General features: G+C 47.4%; 1 protein-coding gene across 2 annotated transcripts in view; it reads right to left on the minus strand.

Annotated features, from left to right (window-relative positions):
• Positions 1–10,943, minus strand: part of DNAJB12 (DnaJ heat shock protein family (Hsp40) member B12) — a 31,913-nt gene extending 20,970 nt beyond the window's left edge. For both annotated transcript variants that reach the window (XM_006265066.4, XM_014609342.3), the window contains exons 1-2: positions 10,761–10,943; positions 193–367 (exon numbers count right to left, since the gene is read on the minus strand). In XM_006265066.4, coding sequence (XP_006265128.3) covers positions 193–367; positions 10,761–10,893 — 308 coding nt within the window. In that variant the 5' untranslated portion in view covers positions 10,894–10,943. The remainder of the gene's footprint in view (positions 1–192; positions 368–10,760) is intronic.
• Between the last annotated feature and the right edge of the window lie 226 nt (positions 10,944–11,169).

Raw genomic sequence — 11,169 nt, forward strand, 5'->3', positions numbered from 1 at the left:
ACACACGCTACATGCTGCTCCTCAGTCATTCAAGAGTTTGTACTTCTGAAAGTTCTGGATGTCTTTGAAATACTCTGGAGAACAAGCTGGTGTTAGATGAGACCAAACAAACATTGGGGTGGATGTTAATGAATCTAAGAAATAACTCCTTTGTCCTACGAAGGGTGAAACCATGCAACAGTGGCTGCCTACCTCTTAACTGCATCCACCTGGTCCTGGGTGTAACCTTTGCTACTCTCCCCACCTGCCTCCCCATTGGCTGATGGGAAGTCTCCACTCATTTTCCTGAAATGGGGGTTTGTAGACTCCCGGGACTGAGACTGGCCATTTGATGGCTGTTCATTCTTCTTGAGGGCTTCGAGCAGCACTAAACATGAGAGAGAAAATGATATGAGACCTTTCATATCACAGAAGCTGAAATACCCATTCTCCTACTGAGAAAGAAAGCCCATCTTTATTTTGACCCTAAGAATCCCCAACTCATTTTCCCCCCTCATCAACAGAGATACCATCATTTCAGTTTTCTACTTTTTCTTAAGTATCAAGGTACAGTGTTTACTAATACCACGGTGGCAAAGTATGCAGTCTCCACAGAACTCCCAAGCCCTTCCAGCCTGACACAGAAAAATCTGGAAATCATAGGTTCCTGAAGTACAAGACATCTGTTTTCTCATTTTAAGCTTTCCTGCTTTGCTCAAGAAATAGATGTTTGCAAATTTGTATTCAATCTTGATAAAACTGTAATGTACAACAGAGAACAATCTCACATTAATGCATCTAACCCTGACACACCTGCCCTCCAAATTACACCACAATGCAACACTGCTACCCTACAATGCTTAGAAAATAATTCCAAGGGATAGTAACACACTTTCTGGAAGGGTGGAGAGGGAATAATCAGGACAAAGAGTCACAATACAAAGTAATGGTAGTGTGATAGATCCAAAACAAAAAGTGCTGGAACAGCACTTTGATTTCCCTGAAGTGTTTGTTGGTTATGTTGCAGGAATACAGAGAAAACTGAAAAGCATCCTTTTATTAAATTCACATTTCCCCCCTCTGTACCCTACTCTAAAGCTCTTCCCTTTAGGTGGAATATGGACCCCAAACTAACAGGGTAACTCCTTAACTGGCCACCATAGCCAGGAGCTGAAGATCCATGTGCTCCCACATATTTGAGACACTTAACCCTCTGGGCACATCCACACATGCAGGCATGTGCGCTTGCAGCTGCTCAAATAGGAGCAGCACAAATTTGTGCCAGGGATTTTTGCCTCAGTGCACATGCTGGGACATTCACTTTGGTTTGGGGCAAGTTGTACCACTTGGGGCAAAATGACCATGCCCAGCTCCTCCTGGATCTGCAGCCAGGGGGAGCTAAAGGCTGGGGCCAGCACCTTTGCTGGCCCCAGCAATATAAAAACCTGCCCTGTGCTGGCCCAGCAGTATAAAAAGCTGCCCTGGCAAGCAGCACAAGGCTACTTGCTCTCAGGAGCTTTTGGGGCCTGGCCAATTGATATCTGGGGACACTACCCCTTGTGCCAGCTGGACTGCTAAAGCAGCCCTAACCTAGAGTCCCCTGCAACCTCTACCCACTGCAGCAGTCTGGCAGTGGGGGCTGCTGCCTGGATATGACCTGCTGCCACCTGCAACAGCATGAGGCCCCAAGGCTGAGCACCTGCCAGACTCGGACAGGGACTGCAGAGCTGCAGCAGAGGCATCTGCACCTCTGGGCCAGCTGCCAGTGGGCTGTGGCTGTCCTACTGCCATTTGTGCCCCCGCCCTGCCATCTGGGCAGCTATTGCCCAGAGGATGTTCTCAGCGTGGTGGCCTGCTTTGAACTATCAAAGCATGCCCTCCTGGCTCCAAATGGCCAGGAGGTCAGCCACCACATTTGCCCTCCAGGTGGGTCCCATGTGCCAGCCCTGAGCAGGCTCCATTGCCTGGGTCCTGCCACTTGCCTCACTAGCAGGAATCCTGGTGTTCCCTATTTAAAAACTGCAACCACCCCCCTAAAAATGTGATAAAAAAAAAAAAAAACAAACCAAAAAACCCCCCAACAAATTTCACTCTTTAAAATACTCCAAAATCAGTTTTTGCACAATTAAAATAAAATACCACTATAGATAGATAGATAGATAGATAGAGAAGTTGGGAAATGTTTTATTGATATATTTACAATTTTAAAGCAATTTGGAAACGTACCAGTATGTCTATCATCATAATAAAATAAATTCTAAATATCTATATGCTTTGATGTCTGCTTTTGGCTTTCTTATCATAGATAAGATTGGGGGGGGGAGGGCACCACACGCCTGCCCCCACCGCGGCACCAGCCATGCTGCGCCAGTGGCAGCGCTGTCAGACCCACGGTCTGTGCAGGAAGAAAGCACGCAGCGGGACCTGACCTGACCCAGCCCGGTGCAGCCCACTAGTGTACCTTTCCGAGAGGTGTGGCTCCAGGACATGTGGTTCCTGTGCAAAGGCTCATGATAACTGCACAGGCCAGGTCACGCTGAGCTGGCCAGACGCGTTTTCCACGAGGGTGAGGCAGTGATGCACCATGGCCCATTGTAGGCACAGCGCTGCAGCCGTGCATTGATGCCTGAGCCTTATGGAAGACACACTGGTGTGACCCACGCAGCTAGTGCATGCCTTTGCACATGAGCCATGAGTCCTGGTGCTGCGTCTCCTAGTTCTGTGCAAAGTCATGCTAGCGGCCCATGTTAGGCTGGGTCCTGCTGCACACTCTTTCCCTGCACATACTGCAGGTCTGGCAGTGCTGCTGCCGGCATGGCCCAGTTGGCTGCTAATGGTGGGTGTGTGCTGTGTGGGGAGATGTGTGCTTCGTGGGTGGGTTTGTAGAGGGGCTCAAGTGGAGGCTGGCACACACCCCCACCCCATCCTCCACGGCACCAGCACAGTGGGCACAGCAGTGGTGCTGCATGACACATGCTGTGTGCTGAATGGACCCGGCCTGGCCCACTAACGTACAACTTTCCTGGTCCTGTCCAAAGTCGTGTGGTAGCAGGTCGGGCTGGGTCCATTCAGCATGTCCAGAGCGTGTGTCAGGCAGCATTGCATTGTAGCAAGCTGTGCCTGCAGCCAGGCCACGGCTGCATTGGTGTTGCTGCTGGCACTGGAGGGGGTGGGTGGGGGGGCAGTTTTGTGGCAGCCCCCGCTCAAGCCCCTCCACAGACCACACATCCCCTCACACCCTCTGCCACTACCCATACATCCCGCCCCCCCCCCAACACTTTTCACCCCCCCACCCCAACGTCCCTAACTTACCTGGGATAGCACCTGGGTCCCACTCACACCGCAGCCTCACCCCACTCTTCTGCTTGCCCCAGCATCCTACGGGTGCGTGGCCTGTGTGCTGGGGCAGCAGAAGCACCATAGAGACCCTCTGGCCAGAAACCAGAGCATGTCTCTGGAGGACCGCCTTCTGAGTTACCTCAGGGCATGGCCTGGGACCATGCCTTGCCATGCTCCTCTCTTCTCTCCCCCCACTTCCCCCATCCGTAGTTTGATGTGGGTTTTTTTGGATACCTGCATTTCCAAAAAAATAGTTTGAGATACTGCAAGAGGCATTTCCATGCTTGTCTGGATGTGCCCTCTGTGTCTTTTTCTTGGCTATTTGATTCTCATGTGGGTTTTCATAAGAAGAATATATTTCAAGAGCTGTACTTAACCATTTATATTGAGGGAAAAAGCAATTTTTCCAAAAATTGAACCTGAAAATATGGGGTTGACTTATATGCATGGTCACTTTATAATGGAATAATATGGTACTTAAAGAGCCATCGGTAACTTGAAGAGTTTGCAATCCTCTATCCAGACCCTATACTCAAGAAGGATGTTTCATCTACTCCAGTAATTGCGCATTTAAGACCTTGCACTGAGGGGATATCACATTCTTTATGTACGTGCAAACAACATACGCAAGCCAACAGATGAACCAAGATATCATATCTACCTTACAAAGTTTATGTTTGGGCAAGAAACAGCTCAGTAATCCTTCAGCCAATGAAAAATAAAGGAACACTGAAGACCAGTAACTGCTGAATTGTTTTTAATCTTATGGGCCTTAAAGTTTTTTTCCTTTCAGAAGATACTATTAAACAGAACTGGTTCTTACAAAATCGCTCACAGGCATTGAGTACAGATAACAGGCTGTCCCTTTTGATATTTCAGGTGACATCAGATAAGGTGCCCTCATTCTTTCTGACATTTTATCACAGAAGTTAAGGATGAAAAGCTCAGTTAAAAGAAACAAGAGGAGGGCTGGATGATTTATTACAGTAAGTTAAAATGGAGTCCCAAGCAAAAAAAAGCCTAGTATTGTTTTCCTTGGGAAAACTAATCCTCGGTTGAATGCACCTAACTACGGAGAAATTCCTCCTTAAATTCAGCTTAAAGTTTTTCTCAATTTGATTGTGTTGCTTTTGATTTTCATTCAATGCATGAACAAATCTTTCCCTCATTAGTACACACATTACCTAGCTATCTGTAGACATATGGTGCTCTTTGTCAGCTCTTAGCTCAGCTCTTCGAATCTTATTGCAAAAGACAGTTTCCCCTCTCCCTCTTATGTTTCATAATTTTTATTTCCCTCCAATTTGTCAATATATTTTTGGTAATATGCGGTTGCCAAACTGAATATAGGTTCACCTGTATCGCAGTCCTATGCTGGATTGCAGCTTCTCTGTTCTGTAACGGGATTTCCTTGCTTACACATCCCAAAAATCAAGGCAGCCTTTTGTATAGTCACAGCCACAACACATGGCAAACCTGTGCCAAACGAGCCATCCATTATTACCCTACAGTTCTGTCAGCATTATTTTCCACCGTTTCCCTCCCAATGGAGAACAGATCTTTCAAACTGCTTAACTTGAACAAATGTCTGAGGAAAAGTAATTTCAGAAAAAAAACAACTAGCAGTTGACTGTTGTTGTTGACTAAAAGACTCTTGTCTATCCCAGGGCTCCTACCAGTAGTCACATGGGTGGGAATTTCTGCAAGATTTCTTAGTGCAAACATTATTTACATTGTGAAACCACCTTCAGATTTCAGTCCTATTCAGAGCCCTATTCTGCTAGGTGCTATGCATCCATGGTCCATGGAGACCTCTTTTTAATCTTTGTCAGCACTGATTTGAGTAACACAGATGTGAACGAGATTTATAGGGACTGGCTTAGCCATGTGAAATCTCAATTGACAACATGTAATCAGAGCCTTCAAGACAGCTTCCCAGCTACAGTAAACAGACCACAAGTGTACTGCTAAGCATCTCACAGAACACAAAGAAATGGATCCTGCCCTGCACTCTAAATGGGTGAGGCAGACAAGACATGGGAAGGTGAATCAGAACAGCAGGTCAGCTGAGGCTATGTTAAGAAACTAGTAAGCTCTTTGCTTTTTTCTTTTCTTTTTTATTTAGCCTATCCCTCCTTTCTCTCTTCCCATGCACTCAAGTACTTCAACCTTCCCAATCCCCTCTGCCCCAGACTTTATTTCCAACTTAATAAAGCTGCCTTCCAGTCTGTGTTTTGCAGGTCATATATTTAGGCCTATGATGAGAAGCAAGCTGATATTTACTTGCCCTTCAGCATCTGTTTTCCTGATCAGTGCTCTAACAGAACTCCTGGGGCAGGTACAGACTTTATACTTTTACTAGTATAACTGATCAAAAACTGGTCTATACGCGTAACAGAAGTTCGGCACACAGACAGGCTTAAAAATGGTGGAACCTGGTCTAAGATTTGCCCTCCACATCAAAGAGCAATGTGTGTTTTGTTCACTACCAAGCTACACTACGCCGCTACAGAAAACCATGCAACTTAGGTCAAGTATACCTTGAGCTTTTTGAATGTCTGTACCTAGCCCTTAAGACAGCCAAGAATCTCTGAAACGGATCCCTTCAGGCTGGAACAGAAATTAGGAGTCGTCTCTCCACAAAAAAAGTTACACTTTTTTCTCATTGCTTATAAAAAACATTAAACACCAACCACAAGGCAAACATGACACCAGGAACAGGACAAGCTACTTCACCATATCTGTCATTGTGGGAAAATGTCACATATGCCCAAGTAAGAGGGGCACAGGTAGTCTACCACTCCCAAAACAACTAACCCAACATTCTCTAATTTTGGTTCTGTCCAAAAGGAAAAAGAAAGCTGCTTTGTGCATTCATGCAATTTAAAATATACCAGCAATAGACTGTTTTAATCTAATTTATATTCCCTTCCTGTATTTTTTGCTAAATATTAAAAGCTTTCTATTCCTAACTGCTGTATTTTACATTCTACAATTCAAAAAAGATAAAACAAATGGGGGGAAGGGAGCCATAAGAAATAAAATGGTCACAGGACCACCCAAGATATAAGAACTACATGAGAGAATTTAGCAAGAAAATGAATACATCGCAGGGTCCTGAAGACAGCTATAAAGGGGCTCTAGTGGTTATGCAAGGAAGGGCTTTTGTAGGTACAGTCTCTGAACCAAAAAGCTTCTATTTCATCCTCAGGAGAAATAAATAAACTTTCCCTGAAGGATGTAGGGAGATAGACAGTCATTTATGTACAGCACCCTTTTGCCCATATCATAAAGGGTTTCTGAAACCTCAGCAGTGCAGTCTGGGTTGAGACTGTTTTCTCCTACCTGGCTGAGCTTTCCCGATTTCTGTAATGATACCATAAAGCAAAAGGCATCCATTATTTTCATGACCACAGTAACCCAACGCAGGAAGATGACCTCACTGCTAAAAGAGATCTCAGGAGGATGAAAGCAACAAGAATCTGGAGAGTTACTAAAATTGTTCCATATTTTGCTATTAATGCATTTTTCTCTCACATTCATCCTTCCATGTAAGTCTCTCAGTAATTCTCAAAACACCTCCTCATCAGTGAAATAACTGCTCTGCATGAATGATCTATAAGAGATTAATAACATTGGCATTAGAATATGACACTGTGTACCACTAGCAGCGCATGCGACAATCAATATAGTACTATTTTTTTCCCCTTTTAGCAGCATGCTTCAGTCCTCCTTCATCATCTAACATTGCCTTTTGCAACCTGCTGTTTGCTATAGAAGGCCGATGTATTCTGTCATTTTTTTCCAGTCTCTATTAAAAATGTTTGACTATAATGTTCTGAAGTTACTGGTTGCATGATGATAGTCTGCATTTCCATAGCTCTTTCATCATATCTACACATTTTGAAGTCTCATCTCCCCGGTAAGAATGTGTATCATCTTTTTACAGACATGGAAACCAAGGTAGAGGAAAAGCACTTTGACACCCGCAGCAAGTCTAGGAAGGCCTAGAAATACAATGCAGAAGTTCTTATTCTCACCCCTAATGATCTATCGCTGGATCTTCAATATCCTGTACTGGGGTAGGCAACACCCAGGATGGGTGCCAGAGTGGCACACAAAGGCATTTTGTTAGCACGCGTACCTCAGGGCAGACGGTGGGGAAGGGGCTGGGGCTGCGCTGTCACAACAAGGATTAGGCTCTTCACGGCTCCCCCACTGTCTGCCCCTGGCACGCCATCATCTTACAAATTGAGGGTGTCAGTGTTTTTGGCATTCTGCCCCAAAAAGTTGCTGACCCCTGTCCTGTAGCATTTCATTCCACTGAAGGTATAGCACTCCATACTTGGTAAAAGGATGAAGCATTCCAAATCAATTAAGGAGCCTCCTTCATGTTTTGGTAAGAGTAAAGAGAACAAATGGGACTATTCTGAGGTAAAAAAGGAATAAAACTCTAAGGGAAAACTGTAAAACCTTTGCCTTCTACTGGGTCTCAATGCCTCACTGGATAAATCTACCCTGCAATCAGAGGCATGATTGCAGCACACACACACATCCTCAAACTACTTTTAATCTAGACAGCTGAGATAACAATACTAGTTAAGATTCAGCAACATGGACTTCAGTAAAGGTTGGCAATCTCAGTACAACCCAGGGGTCCAGATGCTTCTACTACCTGAGTGCTACTAAGTGCTATTAGGTGGGTGCTGAGGGAGTTGGCCAACATGACTGTAGAGCCATTGTCTTTGCAAACTCGTGGCAATTGGGAGAGGTCCTGGATGATTGCAAAAGGACAAATATAGTGCCCATCTTTAAGAAAGGGAAGGAGAAGGATCTGGGGAACTATAGACTGGTCAGCCCACCTCATTCCCTGGAAAAGCAGGTCAAGGAATTCTTTTCTAAGCACTTGGAGGAGAGGGTGATTAGGAACTGTCAGCATGGATTCACTAAGGGCACATCATGCCTAACCAACCTGATTGCTTTCTATGATGAAATGACTGGCTCTGTGGATGTGGGGACATTGGTGGATGTGATATACCTTGACTTTAGTAAGGCCTTTGATACAGTCTCCCACAATATTCTCATAAGCCAGCAAAGGAAGTACAGGTTGGACTGTAAGGTGGATAGAAAACTGGCTCAGAGGGTAGCAATCACTGGCTTTATGTCTAGTTGGCAGCCAGTATTAAGTGGGGTGCCCCAGGAGTCAGTCCTGGGGCTGGTTTTGTTCAATGTCTTTATCAATGATCAGAAAGATGGGATGAAGTGCATCCTTAGCAAGTTTCCAGACAACATCAAGCTGGGAGGAGTAGTAGATATATTGAAGGGTAGAGCTAGGATTCAGAGAGACCTAGACAAATCAGAGGACTGGGCCAAAAGAAATCTCATGAGATTCAGTAATGGCAAGTACAAAGTCCTGCACTTAGGATGGAACAATCCCATGCACCACTACAGGCTGGGGACAGCCTGGCTAAGCAGCAGCTTTTTAGAAAAAGACCTGGGAGTTACAGTGGACAGTAAGCTGAATATGAGCCAACAGTGTGCCCTTATTGCCAAGAAGGCAAAAGACATACTAGGTTGCATTAGTAGGAGTGTTGCCAGCAGATCAAAGGAAGTGATTCTTCCCTTCTATTTTGTACTGGTGAGGCCACATCTGGAGTACTGTGTCCAGTTTTGGGCCCCAAAGGATGTGAACAAATTGGGGAGAGTCCAGCAGAAAGCAATCAAAATGATTAGGGGGTTGAGACACATGACTTACGAGGAGAGGATGAGGAACTGGGCTTGTTTAGTCTGGAGAAGAGAAGACTGAGGGGGGATTTAATAGCAGCCTTCATCTACTTGAAGAGGGGGGTTCCAAACAAGATGGAGCTGGACTGTTCTCAGTGGTGACAGATGACAGAGCGAGGAACAATGGACTCAAACTGTAGCAAGGGAAGTTTAGGTTAAACATTAGGAAAACCTCTCTCACTAGGAGGGTAGTAAAGCACTGCAACAGGCTACCCAGAGAGACTGTGCGAACAGGAAGAGGTTATTTGGTGAGTAAGTGGCAGAACACACACTAGGATTAGGATACCAGCAGTTAGAAGCTTTCTTTCTCCACCCTACCACAGATTTCAACACTGGTCAGGATGTAATTATGCCTTTAAGATGGGGAAACAGCAGGGCACAATTTACTAAATCTTTCATTTAACACATTGTTCCTGTCCTAATTCAATATTTTAATTTAAGGGAGGAAAAAGTGAGAACTGAAAAAATCTACCAAAGCTCTGGAAGGCTAGGACTTATTACAAACCACAATGTAACAGCAGCAGCACTGGCAACTCTTAGAAGAGCTGGGGTTTCTGTTTTGAGATATTTTAAGAAAGTAGTCCTGGTAAGCTTTCCACCTGTTCTCGCTGCCACCATCACAACAGATCAAACTAAGTGTCTTCTGGTCTACGAGTACAGAGGGATGAAACAAATAATACCTATCGGCTGTTAGGTCTGCCTGTTCTCCTAGTGATACAAGTGAACCAAAATCCTTGCAACTTAAACCCGGAATGAAACAAGGTTAAAGTTGTGGCAATTTAGTTTACTTGCATCACATGAGCAAGCTGAGATATGTTACACTGCGCCAGCTACCGAGCAGCCCTTCTGTTGCTGGGGGCTAGAAGGTACATTTTTTGCCCATAACTCTTCACGGTCTCTTGGTCACACAAGTTACACGCGGGACAAGGCCAGGTGTCCAGGATCTGCTGCAATCATTTCATGCCCCTGCCCATTTCTGACTATAGCAAGTACAGTCCTTCCTGGCCCAGGTTCTCAGGGCCCATTCTCTTGCTGTCAGTTCCTTCTCCCTGACACACTGCTCTGCCCCGGAAAAGCTGTGCCTTGCCCCTGGGCGGCTGGGGGGGGATTACCCCCAGGGGGAAGCAAACCTAGAATCAACACCTACAGCCAGTCCCATAATCCCGTCCCCTCTCCATGGTTTGGGGGCGGGAGGGCTTCCAGCCACCCAAACCCAAGTCTCCCTGGGGCCTGTGCCTGAGGGGACCTGACACCCAACAGCACCTGCATCCCCCTGGGAGACAGACACCCCCCCCCCCCCCCCGGCTTCGTGAGGCCCTTACTGGGCCTGCCTCCTCCAATGGGCAGAGCAGGGTGGGGGCCTCGGGAAGTTCCTCAGGGACAGGGACGTCGCCCCCCCTCCCCTCCGCGCAGTGGCTGCTGGGAAGCGTAGTCCGCCCAGCCCTGCCCGGCCCGCCCCGCGCTCCCGCGATGCCCCGCGCTCACAGGCCACTTCTGCCCGGGGGGCTCGCGCCATGCCCCCGGCCCCCCCGCCCGGCCGAGGAGGGACTCGGCGTCCCAAGAGCCCCCGCGCGGCGGGGCGCAATGCGCAGACGCGGCGCAGGTGAGAGGTCGGCGCTGCGCCGCAGGCTGCGGCCCCCCCCGCCGCCCGCGCTCACCGCGGACCCTCTGCGAGGGGAAGAGGCGCTGCGCCTTCTCCAGGAAGCGGCGTGCCTTATCGGGCTGGTTGGCCTTGATGGCGCCCACAGCGATGGAGATGCACCGCTCCGCCTCGTCCCGGTTGGACTCCATGGCGGCGGCAGCGGCCGGATGGGCGGGGCGGCCGGCACGCAGTGATGGCGTCATCCGCGCGCGCCGCGGACCCTGCCGGAAAGCCCGGCACCCACTGGAGGCCGCAGCTGACAGAACTACCGTATTGGCGCGAGTACTGCCGTCTTTACCACATTAACGAGTATATCAGCGCGTATCATCAATTTAGGTCACTTATGTTAGTGACGCAGTACACCATGCCCAGCACCTACACAGTTAGTCCCCGGCCTCTGGCTTGGAGGCAGTCTGAACCTTGGC

This window comes from Alligator mississippiensis, chromosome 6 (genome assembly GCF_030867095.1).
Source record: "Alligator mississippiensis isolate rAllMis1 chromosome 6, rAllMis1, whole genome shotgun sequence".
NCBI lineage: Eukaryota > Metazoa > Chordata > Crocodylia > Alligatoridae > Alligator > Alligator mississippiensis.